The sequence below is a fragment of the Gnatocerus cornutus genome, chromosome 4 (genome assembly GCF_029298725.1).
Source record: "Gnatocerus cornutus isolate USDA-ARS CGAHR chromosome 4, icGnaCorn1.1, whole genome shotgun sequence".
NCBI classification, from domain to species: Eukaryota; Metazoa; Arthropoda; class Insecta; order Coleoptera; family Tenebrionidae; genus Gnatocerus; species Gnatocerus cornutus.
The window spans coordinates 1,714,929-1,734,595 of NC_142236.1; the positions used below are offsets into that span (position 1 = coordinate 1,714,929).

Genomic DNA, 19,667 nt, shown 5'->3' on the forward strand with positions numbered 1-19,667 from the left:
GCGCCTTTTTTTGTAAAATCTGCGATTTTGGCGTACCGCCGATTTATAAATCGTCTCCATAGTGTTGGTAAATTTCTGGTAATTTTTTTGTTGGTGAGTTGGTACGTCTCCGATCGTCTTTTTCGACCTTAACCTGTAAAATCCGGAAATTAAAAAGAACAGGTATTAATTACCTACAAAACCTCACAAAATTTCGCTTATAATAACTCGTTGCTAGTTTTTGTGTGGTTTTTGTCTACTTGTGAAACATGGCCGAGCAGTACGACGTCGCCCCCGAAAGGCGCAAAGTTTTGGAAGAAAACGCCAAACGGAGGACTTTTCTTCGGAATATCTTCTTGAAACAGAGTTCTGATCCTTTTCGACACGCTTCGGGAGAAGGGGGCACCGTGGTAAGTCCCAGTTTTTATTTTATTGTGTTATGTCATACCTAACCTAAAAATTTGATCGGCTCGATTTACGGCGATATGCGGTTAATTCCGGCCCCAAATTTTGAAAGAAATGTTGTTGGAAGAAGGCACGTGCTGTTTGCGTTGTATTTCGCAGTTTTCGGGAGTTGATGCGGTATTTTTAGGTCGCATTTTGAGGTTATGTTTTGAGGGGGCCAAGGCCAAACGCCTATCTTCAGACGTGTTTTAATGGCGCTCGAGGGCGGCGGTAATCTGTATCTTTATCTCCTTTATCTAATATGTAATTTGAAAATAGTAATGATGATATAATTGGACTCTGATTATCCAGAATTTTCTAATTTTTATGTATTTTGGATTTTTTTGGGATGGCCTTTAGAGCCCCGAAGGTTTCAGGATTAAAAAATGTTCGGATTTCAACAATTACAGTTTATTACATCTTTAACAACTTCAAGAAACTGTTACAAGTTTACAAGGCTGGGTATTCAGCAGCGGTGGCGATTCCGCAGTTGTTGTTGCTGTTACGAGCGGCCCTGTAGAACCCTTTCTCTCCCCACGACGCTCCCCAGGAGTTCTTGACGATCCAGTAGTCAGTTCCGCTTTCAGAACCGTACCCAACAACGAGGACTCCATGGTTCAGATCTTTGGCATTGCAGGTTTTGTCGTGGAGAATTCCACTCGAGTAGTGTTGGAGGGCATCAGTAGCATCAATAGCGACGGCGATGGGGCCGTGCTTGGAAACAGCATCAGCAAGAGAAGATTCGCTTCCTGAGGGAAGATCTGTGTATCCACGGACGCTGGTCACGGATTTGGATTGTTCGAATTTGCAAGATCCCTGCGAGGCTTTGTAGGGATAAGCGGCTTCGCTTTCGATACCATGGTCGTGGATGTAGTTGAAGGCACTGCCCATCCAACCACCATCGCAACCGGCGTTTCCGTACGAAGCGGAGCAATCAATGAGATTTTGTTCACTGAGGGAGACGAGTTTCTTGCCGCTGACAGCGAGTTGGCCTTCAACTGCTCCAGTCTGGGGAGGAATTCTGAGCACTGCGACAAACACGCTGGGTTACTTACGGTAGCGAAACTCCAGCAGGATCCGCATTGTCCTTGGTTCTTGACTTCGGTAACGGCTTTGCCTCTCCAGTCCACGCTGGCGGCGGCGGGGGTTTTACTCGGTACATAGTCGATTTTCAAACTCTCGTCCTTCTGGGGGCGGGTGAGTTTTCCACGGTTCACATACTCCAAGAACTCTTCGGAGGTCCAGTCGCTGAACTGGTTAACTCCCATGGTGTAGGTGACTTCCCCCTTTTCGTACAAGGCGTTGTGGGCTTCCATCTTAGCCACGTTGCTTTTGAAGATGGCCAAACGGCGAACTTCCTCCACAGCGTTGCTGTAGCTTTTGTTGTGGGTGGCCTGGGGACAAAAATAAGCGAAATTCTCTTAAGAAAGGAACTTACTTTGAATTGGGCCCATTCTGGATGGGGGGAAGCCAAAGCGGCTGCGACGAGGAGAGCTAAAGCGATGATAGTCTTCATAGTTGTGACGATTCGGCGAGAAAGTCGCGTTTTATAGGAGAAAATTTCGAGTGGAGACGACTTATCGTATTTTGTAAACGTAATAGTACTGCATTGTTAATCGTGTTGAGATTTTATCTCGAGTGGAACTGCAGAAATGGTTCCAAGGTCCTGGACACGTCTAAGGCCGCATCTCCCAAGGCCAAAGGAACTTCGGGTGTCTTCAAGAGTTAAAAGAAGTGAACATCGTCTTAAGATCTAACTTTAACATCTCGAAGAACTCAAAGACACGCAAACTACGCATTAGAGATTATCTGAAGTGTCCATCACCTGACATCGCTTACGCATTGCGATCAGATTTTAAGTACCGATAACTGTTTGAAAGGAGCTCACAATTCAACATGAGGCTGCTACTTCTACTCCTAATTTTTGGCTGGTCTTCCTCCGAAGACTTACAAGCGCGATGGACCCAATTTAAGGTAGTACCTCCAAGTACCCGTCAGATTTAACCTCTTGCTGTTAGGACCTCCATCAAAAATCGTACCACGTCTCTGAAGAATCAAACCGCCTAAAGATCTTTGAAGATAATTTGAAGAAAATCGACCTTCACAACGAACAGTACCAGCAAAATAAAGTTTCTTACAAATTGGGTGTTAATCAATTTGCGGATTTGACGAGCGAAGAGTTCGCTAAAAGGCTCAATAGCCACCCGGCGGACTCCGTACAGATTCACCCCTTCCTAGGAGCTACAGTACCCGATTCCATCGATTGGAGGGAAAAGGGAGCTGTTACCAACGTCAAGAACTCAGGAGTTTGTGCAAGTTGGGGCTACAGTGTCGTACGTCTCTGCTCATTATCAAAATTTTTTCTCACGCTTTCTTTAGACAGGTGCTTTGGAAGGACAAAACTTCATCAAAACCGGAAAACTCGTCTCTTTGAGCGAGCAGGAGTTGGCGGATTGCGCCAGCGAGGTGGGATGCTCTGGAGGTTCAGCCGCAGAAGGTTACGATTATGTTATCCAACACGGATTGGCTTCGAGTGAAGATTATCCGGACGCGACTGGAACTTGCCATAGAGGCTCAATTCCTCCAGCGGTGACAGAAAACGGTTATATTCAGTTGGTTGGGAACGAAGAGGCGCTTAAAGGAGCGGTTGCTGGAGTTGGACCAATTTCTGTAGTTGTTGATGCGAGCACCTGGCAATTTTATGTGGAAGGTGTCATCAGTTGCCAGGAGGCGAATGTTAATCATGGAGTCTTGGTGGTTGGATACACGAGCGATTACTGGTTGGTGAAGAATTCCTGGGGGGAGAATTGGGGGGAAAATGGGTACGCCAGAGTGGCCTTGGAAGAAAATTGTGGAATTACTTTATCGGCTACTTATCCAGTTTAAAGTGGCAATGTATTTGCTATAAAAAGATTTGATTGACATGACTAAATAAAACATCTGTTGTTTATTAAAGATAAGACACTTCTAAAGAATTGGAAATGACGGAGTTGAAGCCACTCCACACATGTTCCCCGCGTTCCTCGCTAATCTGATATAACCTTCTTCTCCCCAATCCGGTCCGTAGGAGTTCTTAATTATCCAGAACTCCTCGTCATTGTCGATTCCATACCCCACCACCAAAACCGCGTGGTTCAATAGATTGGGATCCTTTTTACACTCAGAATCCGCAAAGATCCCCTCACTGTAAAACTGCCAGGGGATAGAATCTACCGCTACTGAAACAGGCCCGATGATCCCAACAGCCTCCCTGAGGGCTTCTTCATCCCCGAAGATAGTAGAGAACCCGATTTCGGTAACAGACGAGGGAATAGACCCTCTGTGGCACAAACCATCTTGGGCTTGGTACGGATACGCGTCTTCACTAGACAATCCGTTCTTCATAACGTACCTGAAGGCGTCATCGACGAAGCCCCCATTGCACCCCCGTACGGTTCTCTCAATGATACAGTCGACTAGTTCTTGTTCACTGAGTGAGACGAGTTTCCCCGTTTTTAGGAAGTTTTGGGCTTCCAAAGCCCCCGTCTGCAAAATACAATAAAGTGGGGGTTAGCACTGGGGCAACTCACCACACTGAAGGCCCAACAAGCCCCGCAAACTCCTTGATTTTTTACTTCGGTGACTGCTCCTTGTTCCCTCCAGTCGATTTCATCAGGGGCGTCCCCGAATGAACTTCTTGTTGCGTTGGTAGCTCCAAACTTGGCGCCACTAAAATAGCTGGAGAACTCCTCCCTGGTCATGTCGGCAAACTGATTCACCCCCATTTTAAACGACACTTCGCTGTTTTCGTATTTTTTGTTGTGTTTTTCGATCTTCCGGACGTTGCTTTGGAAGATTTGGAAGCGGTGAGGCTCCTCGAACGCGGTGTAGCTCTTCCGGTAAATCTCCTGAAGACAATGGTGTGAGTTTGAAGGTTCTTTTGTGACTCACCTTGTAGTTCTTCCATGTCGCGGTCAGTTCTTGGAACGTGGGGGCGAAGAAAATCGACAGTAGTAACACCGGGAGCTGCATTGTGTCTTTAGACGCGACTTTCAGGTACGGGGGGTCTTTTATTTGTACATATTTATCAGGGATTAAAATACACTTGAAGATGGACTATCAAGATATAGCGGAATTATCGGCTGACCCTTTTGTTGTTGGGCGAGCGAAACGAGCTATGTCCATTTAATCGCGTGAGAATCACGCATTTCATGCAAACAAAACACTTTCGCTTTGTTATTAAAGTGATTGATGAGTTTTTATGTGTTTATAAATACGTGTTGTGTTTATTGTGACATTTCTGCAGGGCTACCAATCACCATTTAAAGCCTCTTTTGCTTACACTGCTATTAAAATGCAGGGCTGAAAACCGACTTCTAATTTTAGAGCCTCCTTCGGTGTTAAAAACGGAAAACATTTCGATTATTATCAATTATAATATTTCTTTATTTTATGAATAATTGGGTTACAATGGTCGCACTTAATAAGTGGCTGGGAGTTCTCCAGAGGTGGCGATACCGCAGTTGTCTCCTCTGTTACGTGCGGAGTAGTAGTATCCACCATCTCCCCATCCGCTTCCCCAGGAGTTCTTGACGATCCAGTAGTCGTTTCCACCGTCGGATCCGTATCCAACGACGAGGACTCCATGGTTCAAGTCGCGTTCGTTGCAGCTGTCGTCGTAGAGAACACCACCGGAGTAGAATTGGAGTTCATCGGTGGCATCGATGGCCACGGCGATGGGGCCATAGCTGGAGACATAGGTGGCGAGATCTCCTTCGTTGGCGGGGACGTTGAAGTATTGGGTGACACGAGCGACTGATCTTCCGGCATCAAATCTGCAGTTGCCGAGTTGAGCTTCATAGGGGTAGTCGGCTTCGCTCATGATACCATTATCGCGGATGTAGTCGAAGGCACTGCCCATCCAACCACCATTGCAGGCGGCGTTTCCGTAGGAGCCGGAGCAATCGATCAGATTTTGTTCACTGAGGGAGACGAGTTGGTTGTTGTACAAAGCGAGGGCGCCTTCAAGGGCTCCAGTCTGGAAAACCATGCAAGAAACTGGCGTGAGGTGTTAGGGGGGTGACTTACCGCGCTGAAACTCCAGCAGGATCCGCATTGTCCTTGGTTCTTGACTTCAGTGGTGGCACGGCCTCTCCAGTCGACGGAATCGGCGGCGGGGGCTTTGGGGGCTTTCATGGTCATTTTCTCGGATTCCTTCCTTTGGGGACGGGTGAGTTTTCCACGGTTGACGTACTCCAAGAATTCCTCTTTGGTCCAGTCACCGAATTGGTTCATGGCTTTGCTGTGGGTGACTTCTCCTTTTTTGTACAGTTCATTGTGGGCTTCGATCTTGGCCAAGTTGTCTTGGAAGATGGCCATGCGACGGACTTCCTCCACGGCATTGCTGTAGACTTTGCTATGGGTGGCCTAAACAGAACTTAGAACCGATTTTTCCAACTAGAATTTAGAAATTACCTTGAATTGGGTCCATTGCTCGGAGGCAAGGGTAGCTGCGATGGCTAGGGAAAAGATGATCAGTGTCTTCATGGTGGCTCTGATTGTGCCGATCACAGAAGCAAGCTGCGAATTTATAGCGAAAATCTGTGATGATGGAGACGAAGGTTAATTTGCTCTTCGCTGATTTACTGATAAGACTTTCGAGTGGCCATTGTAGAGGATACTTCCTTTTGCTATCGGGTGGTATCTTTGCAATGTGGAGGACTTCTCATTATCAAGGCTGCTTTCTTAATTGAATCTCTATTGAAAATTATTTTTATCGACAGACGAGCACACTTGTGATTGGTGTCGATAACAAAATTTACTTAGCAATGTTGAGATTTGATCGAAGTCTGAGAGCGTTTTGACTTAAGAGTCATGGGGGGTGTTAAAATCGTTTTACGGACAGTTTGTCCCCGACAATTCGTCCCCGGCAATTTCCTTAACATATATCCGAGATATCGACATTAGATTTTCAGAGAGTGTGTTTAGGTTCATTTTCAAGTCGCTATTTTGGAGCGAAAACTGCGTTTAGTATAATTGGATTATAAATCAATCGAAAGAGGAGCTCGAGATCTATCAACTGGCCAAATCTCAGATCGATAGGGCAAATAGTTTACGAGGGGCGATCGAAAAACGAAAAAATTAAATTTTTTTATCGATTGAGTCGCAAAATTTTTTTGCCCAAAAAATTGACCATCGATTTTCGACTTTTGAAGGCGGATTCTAAAGTAAATTGAGCCGAGAAAAATCGGTTATTTTTGGCCCGATCTTACCTTTTTGGATTCTAGATGAATTTCCATTTTGTGTCAGTTTAGGGGTCGTTTTCAAGATTTTGTTAGGCACGAAAAAATCTACAAATCCGTTTGTGTTTCATATGAATCGAAAAAGCAATTCAAAATCAATAAGTGGATGAAATTTGATATCGGTAGCTTAAATATTTTCGAAATTACAGGCAAAAAACGAAAAATTAGCATTGCAAGCAAAAGTACGAAATAGTAGGTCTTCGATTTGTGGGTTTTCTGTAACGCACGGATAATCGAACGAAAATCCTTGCACGGATAGTCCGCACCCGGATAATCGAGGTTCTACTGTATTGCAGGAAACTAATGCACCTATTTAAAGTTATTTTTTAGACGTTCTTTGCATCTGATCATTAAAATTAAATTGTTCTTCTTAATATATTACGGATTTTATGTAATTTTTTATTATTTTTTTGTTCTTAAAAAGACATTTTTTTTCGATCGTTAAAAATGATTTAGAATATTTGTCAAACAATAATAATAATTATTTAATTCTTCGTTAGACTCTTTATTAATTTGCAATACGTCTTTATCGCATGCTAATATTGCAATTTTTTGTATGTCTTCTATAAATGTTTTTATTTACCAGTGACAATTTTATTATATTTGATTTTTTTAATTGTAATAAAACGAATTTTCTTAGTATTATACCTACCTTGTGTTGCAGAAATCAATTTTAAGTAAAATTATATAAATCACATTCTTCAATTTTATTATTCTGGATCACACCGGGACGAATAAAACTGGAAAAATTGCATTGGGGGCGAATTGTCGGGGGCAAACTGTCGGGCACGAACTGGTCGTATCCCGTTAAAATCAGTAGCACCACGTTGTGAAAAAATTTATTTCTATTTCTCTTAGCCTAAAATACAACTAGAACTTTTATACAAGGGGGTAACTAGCAATCGTGGCGATCCCGCAGTGATTCCCCGCGTCTTTCGCCAACTTCAAATACCCCCCAATCCCCCATTGCGTCCCATAGGAATTCTTAATCAACCAATACTTCTGCCCACTGGGCTCCGTCCCATACCCCACCACCAACACCGCATGGTTCACAGCATCCTGACTATTCCCACATTCAGGATCGTAGTAAATCCCGTCGGAATAAAACTGGAAACTGTCTCGACCAGCATCCATCGCTGCAGAAACCGGGCCGAGCGTCGCAACCGCCGCTTCTAGTCCTCTTTCGTCTCCTTCTGCGATGTCCACGTAGCCTGTACACGTGGCGCCGACAGCGTCGGGGGTGAATCTGCACGGTCCGTCCCTGGCTTCGTAGGGATATGCAGCTTCCGTGTCGATTCCAGGGTTGGTTCGGACGTATTCAAACGCGGGGTCCATTAAACCCCCGGCGCAGCCGTCATTACCGTAGTTTCGGGTGCAGTCGATGAGGTTTTGGGGGCTCAGTTCCACCAACTGCCCGGTTTTGCGGAAGGTGTGGCCTTCGAGGGCGCCGGCCTAAAAACACAAATTTGTATTCTGTTTTTTGCTCTTTTTTATCAGAATTTGCAGCTACGCCCATGTTGTTGTCGTAAAAAAATCGCAATTGTTTGTGGAGTTTGCCTTGTTTAGAAACAATCAAAACTCAAGTGTTTATAAAACAAAAAGTTGCAAAATACCTGACTTTGTTTGTTCACATTTCTCATCAAAGTATTTGAAAATAATTAGAATTAGAGTGGGCGAAAGATACGAAATAAATACAGGTGTCCCAGAACTCGTGACCCAGAGAAAAAAGGCTTATGGAGGCAACAATTCTGAATCAAAATTTCGAAACATTTTTTTTTTGTTTCAAAAAATAATCTAGTTAAGACGAAAAAACGTTAGCCAATCCCGATGCAAAACAGGATTTGAAAATCGGTAACTATGGACACATACTATCATTCATTGGTCAGATTATCATTACACTCTCGTTGCCTAGGATATTTTACTCCATCTCTAGAATAAGCTTCCGGGATTGGTTGTTAACTTTTTATCCTTTCTTGAATACTATTAAACTTAATCAATTTTTGTTTTGAAATTTACCATCTGTATTGAGTTCTGAGACACCCTGTATTTTAAGAGATTCTGGGAATTTGCACGTGTATCTAAATTCGATATCTCGAGATTGCAATGGAAGGTAAGATCTCAATTGTTTGGTACTTCAAATTTCAACTGTTTTTGTCGGATCATCATTAATTATAATTGTCATTGTTGCTTTCTATTATTCATAATTAATTAGCGTAATTACACAATAGAATGAAACCAATTTTCCCATTTGAAGAACTCGGGAAGCCTTACGTAACTTTCCCACGTTGGCAGCTGAGTAAAAATTTCCCAACCGGACCACCCAAAATTGATTTTTCGAATTTCGAAGCGGTTTTTCCTTTAAAATAGAGATTTCGTGGTTTGAAAAACTGTATCCAAATATTAATTTGAAATTATTATTTTTGATAAAGTTATGAAGATTCATACTTTTTTGCAGCGAATCAGAAGTTTTTAATTTTTTTGTTTTTAAAATGCTTTTTTTCAGAAAAAATATTGTTTTATTGTTTAATTTAATTCATGTAATTACTCATTTTATAGATGTGTCTAAATAAATAAGTTATAATAAATGAGTCAATAAAAGTCCATTTTTGTATCTTTTGTAGTTTGCAAGAAAAATGCATTTTGCGGATTCGCTGCAAAAAAGTTTGAATCTTCTTAACTTTATCAAAAATGATAATTTCAAAATAATATTTGATTCAGTTTTTCAGACCACTTAATCTTTATTTTATAGAAAAAACCGCTTCGAAATTCGAAATAGTTATTTGTGTACCAAGGCCAAAAAGTGTTTCTTTTTTGGCCGAGCCTTTTTTTAATGGCCGAGGGCAAAATGGCACTTTTTGGCCGTGATCCACACAAGATTTTTTAGGCGACATCATTAAATTTACAAGTTAATTAATTTTTATTTATGATTTATTGATTTAATCATTTATAACAAGTGAATAATTGTAAATATTTATTAATCCCCCAGAAAAGTTCATATTTTCTTTATCTACATTTGCAGTTTCGGCATGTGTAGCTTCACAATTTGTATGAATTAGGTGTGATGTGCTTTTTGATGTAGTTGCAGCACTACTGCTAAACACGTTCGTTTTCACTGAAAATTGCACTCGTGAAATTTCCAGAAAAAGTTTGTTGTGATTGGTTGATTTGAAAAAATATATGTCTCTTATTGGTCGAATCTATGGTGAGTTGAATTCTCAATAATTCAACACGTTTTTGTTGCACTTTACAGTATTTGTCAATTCGATTTTACCCAAATAAACTATGGATAGATGGCGCCACCAGAGATCGGCCAAAAATGTTTGCGCCCAAAAAAGACTTATTTTTAGGCCTAAAAATTCCATTTTCAGTTTAAGTCGCCTAAAAAATCAATATTGGGTGGTCCGGTTGGGAAATTTTTACTCAGCTCTGCTCGTCGCATTATAAACTTACCGCGCTGAAGGCCCAGCATCCGGCACAACTCCCCTGATTTTTCACCGGAGTCACCGCCCCATTCTCCCTCCAGTCCACATAATCCGGGAAAATAACATTCGCACTGGGGATGAACACAGTGGATGGCGGAATCTGCACCCTCGCACTCAACGACCGATTGAACCCATTCAGCGTCCGATGAAACTCATGCTGAAGCATATCCGCGAAGTTGTTGAGCTGTTGGACGAAGCTCCATTGGCCTCTTCCGTATTCTTGGTTAAAGCGCGCGATTTTGTGGCGGTTTTCAATGAAGATTTCGCGGCGGATGTTCTCTTCTTCGGGGGCGTACGATTTGTTGTACGTCAACTAAAATTAGGGGATGATTGGGGGTAAGAGGGTGGAAACGGTTTTACCTTGAACGCCATCCATTCTTCCTGGAGGAGATCCTCGAGGGAGATCGCGGATTGTTGCGATGTCGCGAGGGTGAAAACTGATAAAAGTAACAGGAGCTTCATCACTTATGCAAGTTTTGGTTGAGACTGAATCTCATTTTTGCCTCTTTAAAATTGTGGAAGGTGTCCCCCTATTCAACGCCTCCGGGTCATGAAGCAACGCGCTGAAGATGTTCAGTTCACTTTCTTCCAAGGACCGCGGCTGGGGCATTGTGAAATGTTTACTTCTGCGTTTATTGGAACGATTTGTCAGTTTTCTGATTAATTTCCCAGTTATGTTAATTGTAAAATTTTCCTTTTCTTTGAAGAATGTTGTTCAGTAGGTCAGTAAAAGTGGTAAATCCGCGAAAAACTCTTAATGAGGCGTTTTCATGTCATGAAATGGCGCGTTCTTCAGCACCTTTTACTAATGAATGTTATCTGCTCTTGAATTGTTAAATTAACACTTAAATTTGTACTTTCGTGGGTTTAATTGGTGTTTGTTTACCTTCGCGTTGGGATTTTTCAAAATCGTGGGCGCGGAGAAAGTTCAATTGAACTATTGACTTGATTGAAATGTACGTTATCTAATCGTCCCGTTCACTTCATTTTTTGAAAACGTGGAAACTCTCTTCAGTTTTTCGGGATTTTTCGGTTTCGCTAAAACCCTTTAAAATTTCCATTTTTTGTCAGTTTAGGGATCGATTTCTAGATTTTTTTGGTAGTTGTTTCTGGACCGATCCTTACGAATCTTATCTTTTTGCATTTTACGTGAAATTCTGCGTAAAATGAGCACCAATACTTTAATACTACTATAATAAATAAGTGAGATATCGACCGTGTCTGAATTAGAGACTGAAAAGCAGCGAACTTACATTCTGAAGAAAAATTAAATTTGGAATTCGAACTACCAAAGATCGATTTCTAAAGTAAAAAATCCCGAGAAAAACTGAAAACGGTTTCTTAATATTTGGATTTTTTCGGTATAAAAAACGAAAAATTAACACTTTATAATCTAAAAGCAATTTTTCCTGCAGAGAATTTTTTATTTATTTATATTAAACGTGGAAGTTTCTTCAGTTTTTCGGGATTTTTTGGTTTCGCTATTGTTTTTAGCCCTTTAAAATTAATTTTTTTTTCGTACATCCTTCCTGAGATAGAAATTTCCTTTTTATGGCAGTTTAGGAGTCATTTTCAAAATTTTCGACAAGAAAAAATCTTCAGATCCGTTTGTGTTTCATATGAATCGAAAGAACAGCTCAAAATCAATAAGTGGATGTAGTTTGACATCGGTAGCTCAAATATTTTCGAAATTACAGGTAAAAAACGAAAAATTAACATTTTCTAAAGGCAATTTTTCCTGCAGAGATTTTTTATAGGCGCCAAATTTGAAATGCGGCTCTGTGATGGTTTTTTCATTAGGGCGAGTTAAGTGCTGATTTTTTAAACTATTAGCAATACCTGCGGAATATTAAACATGCAAGATCTGTCACAGTTGTCAGATTGTCACCAAATTGTAGAAGCATCTGCAATTAACTTGTTTTTGTTTTTTTCAATGTGGATTAACAAGTATTTCTATTAATCAAATTTAACAAGTATCAACTACAGGTGTGTAACTTATCCCTTTCAAATCCTGCTGATGTCTAAAATCCTCTGCAGGAAAAATTACTTATAGAACTACGAGTTAAAAGAAATAATGAATTTTTCAAAATCTGGTTAAAATCGAATTTTTTACTTAAAATACGTGAAAATAATGGCGCAAACCGCATCTTTCCATTTTCCTTAGTTCAAAAATGACAAAAATATTTAAAAATTACCATTTGCAATTTGGCAGTATTTCAATTGCCAACAACTCAATTATTTGTTGTCCTTGGAAAATTCTAAAAATAGATTTGGATTCTACGTGGAATTCTGCGTCAAATGAGTACTGAAATGTCAAAGTGGCAGTCACACCAACATAAATCAAAGCTTCCTAGATCGCGATGTTTTATCCGACACTTTCCCAACATAAATTGTAAATTTTTATGTTGTTTCATAAACACGACATAGTTCTTCCGCTGTTTAACAATAATAAATTTTAATCCAACAATAGATGGGAAAAGAGAGTACAAGAATAAAATAATACAATCGTAACAGAGTTAAACAAATAATTTTTTTTCTCTAGGAAATGAATTCCAGTTATTGACACAATTTGTTAAATTCGTAGTTTGATAAGACGATAAAACACTCACGTAGTCTATAAAATTCCGTTTTTTTGAGTTTTTTAATGAGATAGTTAAAACAACAATTAATTGAAGCTTAACGACCTTCAACGTCTGCTCGAATTCAGACTAGACGAAAGATAACAGAAATAAAAAATTAACACCACGAAATAATTTTTCCTCCAATTTGCTAATCATTAGTTAAGTGACTCAATCAATTTTTTAATGACGAATTAAATTTACTGGCGTGACCTTATTGGTGACGACATTTTTTGTTACTCCATTGGAGCCTTGAACTTCAGTTTACATAACACCTTGCAATAGGTTCGTGTTTTTCTTTTAATCGTAGCAACTGTGCAAACTCTTCACTAAAAGACTTAACCTTTCGCTGGAAAAAAATTTGATCGAAAATCTGCTTAGTTGCGTAGTTATGTATGTCGCAAGTTTATCGCGGGTGTCAGGTCAGAAGTCGCGTGGAATTTATGCAAAGTTGGTGCAAACGGGGTCTTGTAGGCATTGCAATTTTTTCCAAGTTGGTCACCCTGGAAATAACAAATTGCAAATCGAACAAACAGAAGCGAGTTTCGCTCATCAAGCGCGCCACAGGATGTAGAAAATTATGCGCAATTACCTGAATATTCAACAAATTGTTACATAGAAATTGATATGACATCATAATTACAGGGGACGTGTGATAGAATAGAAGCGCTGCTACTTTCGCTGCCCTAATGCCGTGTTATCTAATCCGATTTTAAAAAATGAAAATGTCAGTTTCCACTTTCTTTTTCTAGTTTGATCCTGCCCTTCAACGCTACCAAGCCATGCGAGTGAGCACCTATGAGCACTTCAAACCGAGCCCCAAAAACGCCGGTTACGGCCTCTTCTTCATGATCATCCCCATCGTGGGCTACGCGTACCTCCTCCACGTCACTCGCTCCTCCAAAGAGCAGAAGCTGAGGAACGGAGAAATCGCCTACAAAGACCGCGACTTCAAGTTCATTTAAAAAGTGAACTCATCTAGTGTTGTTTGTTAGCAATAAAAAAGAAAAAACAAAAAACTGAGTGGCTGAGTGATTAACCCAGAATAATGGTCCTTTGAGCCGGATGAAATAACTTTATTCGTGAAATTTACAGGACTATCGTTCTTCAAGTTGTTTATCTCTGCTGACGACGGCATCGTCGAATTTCACCATGTACGTCGTTCCTTTGTGCCAATGCGCTGTCACTTTAGCTGTCTGGAAATGAAAGTTGACACTTCAACAAAGGGTAAATGTGACGTGACCTGCTAATTCCCAGAAGAGTTATCGCGACATGTGATACCGGGGAGTCACATGCTGAGTGATAACAACGGAAATAGAAACGGTGCGATAAGTGTTACAATACACCGAAAAATAATTGCTGTTGGACAATCTTCAGCAGGTGACTCAACGGAGTTGCGCAATCAAAACATGTGTTGTTGCGATATCAACATGAATTGATTTGCTCGATTGACGTAATCGCAGTTAATCAATGTCTTCGAGGTTAAAGCTTTTGTTCGGGCGCGCAATTAGGGAGAAATTTAGAAAACGGGCTTCATTAATCAAAATCGGCGTAATGATGCAGCGGTTGGTTGCGGTAGATTAGAGAATAGTCCAGGCAAAATAGACATAAAAATTTCAAAAGCTCTTAATAATTCCCATTAGGCTGATTTTTTGAGTGGACGTTAATTTTCTTGTTACAAAGTGTCAAAAGTCCCCATTCATAGGTGTGCTGCTAAAAAAGTTACGCGGTGGTAAATGTCAAAGAAAACAAATATTTGCAAATATCTTCTCACTGGTCATTCCAATGGCAAAAATACTTATTATGAAAATTGTACCTTATCAAATTTGCCACAAAAAAGATCTTGTAATATTTTTCGAATAACTTACTATTTTTGAGATATGAAAGTATTTTTCAAAATTTCAAGAATTTTTACACAAAAAAAAACAGCCTTATGCGAATAACTCCGAGGTCCATGTTTATTTTGCCTGGACAAGAAGGCGTAATTTTTTACACTTTCTAGGACTAGTTTTCTGTCTTTTAGAAGTTTCTTCATGAATTTTCACCTTTCCTTTTTTTCAACTTTCTACTCGGGCTAATTTTGGGGTCTTGTTTCATTTTCGAAGTCATTTTTTAGGATCTCGAAAACGGCCAAGAATGGATGACAGTGCTGCCAACATATTAAAACAACAGAAGCCTCCTCACGCTGTAAATGGGTACTAGTGCCCCCTCGGGTATGCAACCAGTAATTCATCTAAAACTAAAAATTACTCACAAAGCCCGTTCCTGTTAGAACAGCCTCCACAATCCCAGCAATGAAGACAGCACAATTCAAACTACTCTTGTCTCTGGGGACCGAAATGAACCTATTGACTAAAGGCTCCTTCTCCATCAAATAATACGTGTTCTCATCATCATTTGAGTGCTCCAGTTTGTCAGCTTCTCGACCAAACAACGCCTGCAACCCCCTTATAAAGACAAGTTCAATAAACGCGACACAAACCTTCCACAGCGTTGATTTAACAAACAGAAGGATATTCAAGAGTTTAATTTCCCGTTTCCCGTTACGTTCCCTCAGGAAGTAGAGGTCGATGAGCTTCACCCCAACTTTACGACCGAGCTCGTGGAGCCTACAAAAGAGTGTTAGAGTGATCACGTACGGGGACAAGGGGGCACCTGTTCTGGAGCTCCGGAACTGTGTGAGACTTGTTCTGACAATACTGAACCACTTCGGAGAATAACAAGGCGAAACAACTGAGGGAAACCTCCCCTTTACCGCGACTGAGGGGCTTGTCGAGAATGCTTGTCTTATTCCGGCCTGTGAGGCTCATTTTTAACTTGTTACAAATCTAGGTTATGTTATGACAGTTGTAATTTTTTTGACATTTGACAAGTAACAGTTGTGATTTTATTGACAGATGACAGTTGTAGGTTATGTCGCCGGTGTTCAAATCGTTTTTTGCGCCGCCGGTTTTTACCAACGGTACGTTTCTTTTATTTTAACCAAATATAATTAATTATCGTCTTCTAGAAGATGTCGATGAACCAGTACATGCACCCCCGCAACATCTACAAGCAGCCCCCCGACTTCAAACAGCTCGCCATAGAATACCCAGAGTTTCGTAAATACGCGTCTCAGGACATCTCAGGAAAGGTCACCGTTGATTTTAAGAACGTCGAAGCGCTCAGAGCGCTCAGTCGCACGCTGCTCAAGAAAGACTTCAATTTAGATATGGAGCTACCGCTCAACAAGTTGATTCCGACGATTCCGCTCCGTTTGAACTACATTCTCTGGATTGAGGATCTTCTCAGTGTTGCAGGTCGCTCTGAGAACATCAAGGGGGTTGATATAGGGACGGGGGCCTCCTGCGTGTACCCCGCACTCGCGGCGAAAACGAACAACTGGGCGATGGTAGCTACAGAGATTGATTCAGATAGTGTGAAGTTTGCTACTGAGAACATCGCGCGGAATTGTCTTCAGAGTCTGGTGAAGGTGCTCCAGGTCTCGGGGGAGTCGCTCCTGGGGGAGGTTTTTGAGCACCACTCCGATACGTACGATTTTTGCATGTGCAACCCCCCGTTTTTCGCCACGACGCAGGAACTTCACCCCTTTTTCAAAGCGCGGAAGCAGAATAGGTCTCATCCAAGAAACGCGTTTTGCGCGTCGGTGGACGAAGTCGTCGCCAAAGGGGGCGAAGTTGAGTACATCACCAAACTAATCAACGAGAGTAAGACTTTAGGGGCTCAAGTGAGGATTTATAGTACCATGGTGGGGCACAAATCGAGTCTTCCACTTCTCAAGAAACGACTAAGAGAGGTTGAAGTCATCAGTTTCAAACAAACTGAGTTTTGTCAGGGTCATACCACCCGCTGGGGGTTGGCGTGGAGCTTCGCCGATATTAACTTGACGAAAATCCCGGATTCTTTAGTCGCCGCGAAGCAAAAACTCGTCAAACCTCTCTACTACGAAGTCCCGAAGTTGGAGAACTACAAACTTAGCACCGTTGTGGAGCGGCTGGTCGCCATCTTCAACGAGCTGGAGATTGAGCACCGGGAAATCAAGCACTCCAATGTTTTAGTCGAGTTTCTTATCACTGCTGTTGGGAACACTTGGTCGCACCAACGAAGGAAAAGACGCGAGAGGCTCCGCCACAGCACTGATAACAACAACGATGGGGTGCATTCAGCGTGTGATAAACTAGCTGAGTTGAATTGTAATGCGAGTTCGACGAAACGGGGGCACGATGATGAGGACGAAGGGTTTTATTCCAATGTGAAGAAGATGAAGACTGGGGACTGTGGAGACGTTTATTTGAAAGCGAAAATTGGGGTGATGAAGGTGGAGGCTTGTATTGGTTTGGAGTTGACGTTTTTTGAAGGGACGGGGACGAAGGATGCTTTGCATCAAGTTCTTCAGTATGTTAAGAACAGTTTTGCGAAGTTGTGAGGAGGATTGGGGTGTTTTTTTAGAATTGTTATTTATTTTGAATGGAGGAAAATGATTTATTTTGTCTGACAATAAAAGGGTTGTTTGTATTATCCATATATCTGTTAAACATTTGTAATAGATTTATTTCAGATCCCTGTAACTTTTCTTTTAAAATTTTTGGTTCCGTTGGTTTCGCGCTGAACTTTTGAATTTGTATGTAGTGATTTTAGATGTTGATGTTGGCAACACCAGTTTTAAAACCATTTTTGCAGCTAACTTCAAGTTACTTTGCTCAAGCTTTCGAGTTTGGTTCCTCGTGAAATTGTGCCCTAATTGATTTCTGGTGATGACGACAAGCTTCTGGGCCCCCTTGGTCTTACTTGGGAACAGGTAGGCTAAAAATGTTTGCATTACAGTTTTGAGGTTAAGTTGTAGGACGAGGAAGAATTGCTTTGCGGAGTCCCACATTTTACTGGAAGAGCAGTTTTTTTGGTTTATTTGATGGAAATGTGGCTGAGAGTTTTAAGTTATTATCAGTGGGTGTCATTTGAACGTGGAGGAAATTGGAATTGGAAAATGTGGGACTTTCTTAAGGACGAGGAAATGTTGAAGTGGTCTCAGCACAACAGCTTGGATTTAGGCATTAAATGAGTGCAATATGTAAGTTAGTTGAGTTTCAAAAGAGTTTTAAGTTGTGTTAATTCGAAAATTGAAATTTCCGTTCAATTTCCACTAAATAATGCTTGCATTTGATTGGTGGTTACAAACATGTCATATGTCACAAACTCGAGAAAATAAAAATTACTAATATGTATAATTGGTTGCCTATTTATTCGAGTTATAGGCGCAATTTTTCTAATTTTTCTAATCTTGACATTTTCAGACCAAAAATCATTGGAAGTGGTGCTGCCTGGCCCAAAATTTCAGGAGAATTTGCTATTGTTGGCTTCAGAATGAACTTTCTCAAAGTGACAGTGTCTTTAAGTAAGAGACCAGGTTAGTTTAAATCAAAGATATAATTTCTTTTGTTATAATAATTTTTGTCTGAAATCGTCAAAGAGACCTCCAAATTTCGATTGGTAGTCTTACTGATGATAGCTCTACAAATTTTAAAAGCCTCAATCTAAACAGATCTAGAATTATGAAAATTATTTGTAATTGAAAACTTGAGAATTTGAGTATTCATGTTCCTTTTCCTTTCCACAGGTCCTCTTCATTGTCAATGAATTGGATGTCTACAACTTTGTTGGAAGCACTGTGAAGACACACGCCTTCTTCCAGTAAGTCATAGAATGCATCCATTTGGCTGGAAAATTTAGGAGTTCATATGAATGTGGTCGCTGGAAAATGGTTATAAAAGATGAAATAAAGCAATACGCGGTGGTACTTCTAGGAATAAAGTTCTTTGCACCGAGAAGTAGAAGGTTTGTTTCGCTTTTCTACGTTCACTATGTTCATTTTTTGGTTTTTCAGATATGGACGAATGGATGGATGCTGAGATGCTGGATGCTAGATGCTAGATGCTAAGAAAATCGCCCAAATCTAGGATCTAGGATGAGTCAATTTTAGAGTTTATTTTGACCATTTTGATCTTTTTATGGTTTTGATGGTCATCCAATTATTCATGTGATATTTATTTTATAACATTTACGATGTTTAGTGGCCATTCGATTGTTTTTTGTGATCATTCGATGGTTTTTCATGTCATGTAGATTTTTTTTTGACAATTATGCTTTTTTTGTGTCAATTTTAGCGTTTTTTTATACCCATTCGATTGTTTTTTATGTCATACCATTATTATTCTGTAAATTGCACTTTATTTACAACTAATTTAGAGCTTTTCGCATTTTTAAAAATGTACAAAATTTTCAAGTTTGTATGTAATTGTTTTCTTGAATAAAAACTCATTTTTACTTGTTTGGTTTTTATTAAAAGAATCTACAATATAAGACTGGAAAGATGTGAGCGAGCAGCTGTCTGCTGCTCCTGTTCCCCTAATTTTTCGGCAGTAGAAACCTCCTATTTCATGCGCTCCTGATTCCAAATTTTCATTAAACTTTTCTATCATTTCAATCAAATTTTTGCAAAAATTTCCTTTCAAATTTTGGTATCAGGAGCACATGAAATGCGAGGAGGTCTTTGGAAAATTTTCTTCCCGCCAAGACCTCGTTGCACTCATGTGATCCTGATACGAAATCCGAGAAAATTCGAAAATGAACGTCCAATTTCACGAAATTTCCGATTTCTCATTAGGATCATATAATGTTCAAGGAGGTCTTGACAGGAGCAAAATTTTTCGAGACCTTTTCGCACTCATATGATCCTGATACGAAATCCGACAAAATGATGAATTTTGTTCAAATTTGACGAAATTTCCGATTTCTTATTAGGAACATATGATGTTTAAGGAGGTCATCACAGGAGTAAAATTTTTCGAGACCTCTTTACACTTCTG

General features: G+C 40.4%; 8 protein-coding genes and 1 long non-coding RNA gene across 11 annotated transcripts; 4 read left to right on the top strand and 5 right to left on the bottom strand.

Annotated features, from left to right (window-relative positions):
* The first annotated feature begins 71 nt into the window (after positions 1-71).
* ND-B15 (NADH dehydrogenase (ubiquinone) B15 subunit) lies at positions 72-13,827 on the top strand. Of its 2 annotated transcripts, XM_088033804.1 has the most exons (3): positions 72-162; positions 218-389; positions 13,557-13,827. In XM_088033804.1, exons 2-3 carry the CDS (start codon positions 249-251, stop codon positions 13,767-13,769), a joined length of 354 nt encoding a protein of 117 aa, XP_087889930.1. In that variant the 5' UTR covers positions 72-162; positions 218-248; the 3' UTR covers positions 13,770-13,827. The 2 variants fall into 2 exon arrangements, with proteins under 2 accessions (XP_087889930.1, XP_087889929.1); XM_088033803.1 differs by having other exon boundaries at positions 92-389.
* Positions 813-1,972, bottom strand: LOC148175804 (digestive cysteine proteinase 2-like). Its single transcript, XM_088033797.1, has 3 exons — positions 1,862-1,972; positions 1,479-1,817; positions 813-1,431 (listed from the first exon to the last, which is right to left on the bottom strand). The coding sequence occupies exons 1-3, from the start codon at positions 1,937-1,939 to the stop codon at positions 874-876; spliced, it is 975 nt and encodes a 324-aa protein (XP_087889923.1). The 5' UTR covers positions 1,940-1,972; the 3' UTR covers positions 813-873.
* Positions 2,208-3,383, top strand: LOC148175805 (procathepsin L-like). Its single transcript, XM_088033800.1, has 3 exons — positions 2,208-2,397; positions 2,442-2,756; positions 2,803-3,383. Exons 1-3 carry the CDS (start codon positions 2,320-2,322, stop codon positions 3,307-3,309), a joined length of 900 nt encoding a protein of 299 aa, XP_087889926.1. The 5' UTR covers positions 2,208-2,319; the 3' UTR covers positions 3,310-3,383.
* On the bottom strand, positions 3,268-4,663 carry LOC148175806 (digestive cysteine proteinase 2-like). The gene is made up of 3 exons (XM_088033799.1): positions 4,354-4,663; positions 3,993-4,310; positions 3,268-3,948 (listed from the first exon to the last, which is right to left on the bottom strand). The coding sequence occupies exons 1-3, from the start codon at positions 4,432-4,434 to the stop codon at positions 3,391-3,393; spliced, it is 957 nt and encodes a 318-aa protein (XP_087889925.1). The 5' UTR covers positions 4,435-4,663; the 3' UTR covers positions 3,268-3,390.
* Positions 4,825-5,988, bottom strand: LOC148175807 (digestive cysteine proteinase 3-like). Its single transcript, XM_088033798.1, has 3 exons — positions 5,878-5,988; positions 5,491-5,829; positions 4,825-5,440 (listed from the first exon to the last, which is right to left on the bottom strand). Exons 1-3 carry the CDS (start codon positions 5,947-5,949, stop codon positions 4,883-4,885), a joined length of 969 nt encoding a protein of 322 aa, XP_087889924.1. The 5' UTR covers positions 5,950-5,988; the 3' UTR covers positions 4,825-4,882.
* LOC148175808 (cathepsin L-like peptidase) lies at positions 7,532-11,002 on the bottom strand. The gene is made up of 3 exons (XM_088033918.1): positions 10,547-11,002; positions 10,155-10,499; positions 7,532-8,156 (listed from the first exon to the last, which is right to left on the bottom strand). The coding sequence occupies exons 1-3, from the start codon at positions 10,646-10,648 to the stop codon at positions 7,584-7,586; spliced, it is 1,020 nt and encodes a 339-aa protein (XP_087890044.1). The 5' UTR covers positions 10,649-11,002; the 3' UTR covers positions 7,532-7,583.
* Positions 13,828-13,865: 38 nt separating the features above from the next.
* Positions 13,866-15,614, bottom strand: Trs31 (trafficking protein particle complex subunit 31). Its single transcript, XM_088033801.1, has 4 exons — positions 15,460-15,614; positions 15,287-15,413; positions 15,059-15,241; positions 13,866-14,000 (listed from the first exon to the last, which is right to left on the bottom strand). The coding sequence occupies exons 1-4, from the start codon at positions 15,612-15,614 to the stop codon at positions 13,902-13,904; spliced, it is 564 nt and encodes a 187-aa protein (XP_087889927.1). The 3' UTR covers positions 13,866-13,901.
* A 50-nt stretch (positions 15,615-15,664) lies between these two features.
* LOC148175810 (U6 small nuclear RNA (adenine-(43)-N(6))-methyltransferase) lies at positions 15,665-17,326 on the top strand. Of its 2 annotated transcripts, none has more exons than XM_088033792.1 (2): positions 15,665-15,766; positions 15,815-17,326. In XM_088033792.1, exon 2 carries the CDS (start codon positions 15,818-15,820, stop codon positions 17,228-17,230), a length of 1,413 nt encoding a protein of 470 aa, XP_087889918.1. In that variant the 5' UTR covers positions 15,665-15,766; positions 15,815-15,817; the 3' UTR covers positions 17,231-17,326. The 2 variants fall into 2 exon arrangements, with proteins under 2 accessions (XP_087889918.1, XP_087889919.1); XM_088033793.1 differs by having other exon boundaries at positions 15,818-17,326.
* Positions 17,327-17,440: 114 nt separating this feature from the next.
* LOC148175811 (uncharacterized) lies at positions 17,441-19,095 on the top strand. The gene is made up of 5 exons (XR_015769895.1): positions 17,441-17,602; positions 17,648-17,872; positions 18,096-18,208; positions 18,419-18,636; positions 18,686-19,095. It is a non-coding gene; the product is annotated as an uncharacterized LOC148175811 (long non-coding RNA).
* Positions 19,096-19,667: the final 572 nt, after the last annotated feature.

What these genes read in the sequence shown, in the direction of transcription:
- ND-B15 (XM_088033804.1), top strand. Translation starts at nt 249, where the DNA reads ATGGCCGAGCAGTACGACGTCGCCCCCGAAAGGCGCAAAGTTTTGGAA. An exon ending in CGGGAGAAGGGGGCACCGTG is followed by an intron (nt 390 to 13,556) that starts GTAAGTCCCAGT and finishes TTCTTTTTCTAG; the next exon opens with TTTGATCCTGCCCTTCAACG.
- LOC148175804 (XM_088033797.1), bottom strand. Translation starts at nt 1,939, where the DNA reads ATGAAGACTATCATCGCTTTAGCTCTCCTCGTCGCAGCCGCTTTGGCT. An exon ending in CAGAATGGGCCCAATTCAAA is followed by an intron (nt 1,818 to 1,861) that starts GTAAGTTCCTTT and finishes TTTTGTCCCCAG; the next exon opens with GCCACCCACAACAAAAGCTA. An exon ending in CCTGCTGGAGTTTCGCTACC is followed by an intron (nt 1,432 to 1,478) that starts GTAAGTAACCCA and finishes ATTCCTCCCCAG; the next exon opens with ACTGGAGCAGTTGAAGGCCA.
- LOC148175805 (XM_088033800.1), top strand. Translation starts at nt 2,320, where the DNA reads ATGAGGCTGCTACTTCTACTCCTAATTTTTGGCTGGTCTTCCTCCGAA. An exon ending in CGCGATGGACCCAATTTAAG is followed by an intron (nt 2,398 to 2,441) that starts GTAGTACCTCCA and finishes TCTTGCTGTTAG; the next exon opens with GACCTCCATCAAAAATCGTA. An exon ending in CAAGTTGGGGCTACAGTGTC is followed by an intron (nt 2,757 to 2,802) that starts GTACGTCTCTGC and finishes CGCTTTCTTTAG; the next exon opens with ACAGGTGCTTTGGAAGGACA.
- LOC148175806 (XM_088033799.1), bottom strand. Translation starts at nt 4,434, where the DNA reads ATGCAGCTCCCGGTGTTACTACTGTCGATTTTCTTCGCCCCCACGTTC. An exon ending in CGACATGGAAGAACTACAAG is followed by an intron (nt 4,311 to 4,353) that starts GTGAGTCACAAA and finishes CATTGTCTTCAG; the next exon opens with GAGATTTACCGGAAGAGCTA. An exon ending in CTTGTTGGGCCTTCAGTGTG is followed by an intron (nt 3,949 to 3,992) that starts GTGAGTTGCCCC and finishes TGTATTTTGCAG; the next exon opens with ACGGGGGCTTTGGAAGCCCA.
- LOC148175807 (XM_088033798.1), bottom strand. Translation starts at nt 5,949, where the DNA reads ATGAAGACACTGATCATCTTTTCCCTAGCCATCGCAGCTACCCTTGCC. An exon ending in AGCAATGGACCCAATTCAAG is followed by an intron (nt 5,830 to 5,877) that starts GTAATTTCTAAA and finishes AGTTCTGTTTAG; the next exon opens with GCCACCCATAGCAAAGTCTA. An exon ending in CCTGCTGGAGTTTCAGCGCG is followed by an intron (nt 5,441 to 5,490) that starts GTAAGTCACCCC and finishes ATGGTTTTCCAG; the next exon opens with ACTGGAGCCCTTGAAGGCGC.
- LOC148175808 (XM_088033918.1), bottom strand. Translation starts at nt 10,648, where the DNA reads ATGAAGCTCCTGTTACTTTTATCAGTTTTCACCCTCGCGACATCGCAA. An exon ending in AAGAATGGATGGCGTTCAAG is followed by an intron (nt 10,500 to 10,546) that starts GTAAAACCGTTT and finishes CCCTAATTTTAG; the next exon opens with TTGACGTACAACAAATCGTA. An exon ending in GATGCTGGGCCTTCAGCGCG is followed by an intron (nt 8,157 to 10,154) that starts GTAAGTTTATAA and finishes TTGTGTTTTTAG; the next exon opens with GCCGGCGCCCTCGAAGGCCA.
- Trs31 (XM_088033801.1), bottom strand. Translation starts at nt 15,614, where the DNA reads ATGAGCCTCACAGGCCGGAATAAGACAAGCATTCTCGACAAGCCCCTC. An exon ending in TTAAATCAACGCTGTGGAAG is followed by an intron (nt 15,242 to 15,286) that starts GTTTGTGTCGCG and finishes AGGGGGTTGCAG; the next exon opens with GCGTTGTTTGGTCGAGAAGC. An exon ending in TTCTAACAGGAACGGGCTTT is followed by an intron (nt 14,001 to 15,058) that starts GTGAGTAATTTT and finishes TTTCATTTCCAG; the next exon opens with ACAGCTAAAGTGACAGCGCA.
- LOC148175810 (XM_088033792.1), top strand. Translation starts at nt 15,818, where the DNA reads ATGTCGATGAACCAGTACATGCACCCCCGCAACATCTACAAGCAGCCC.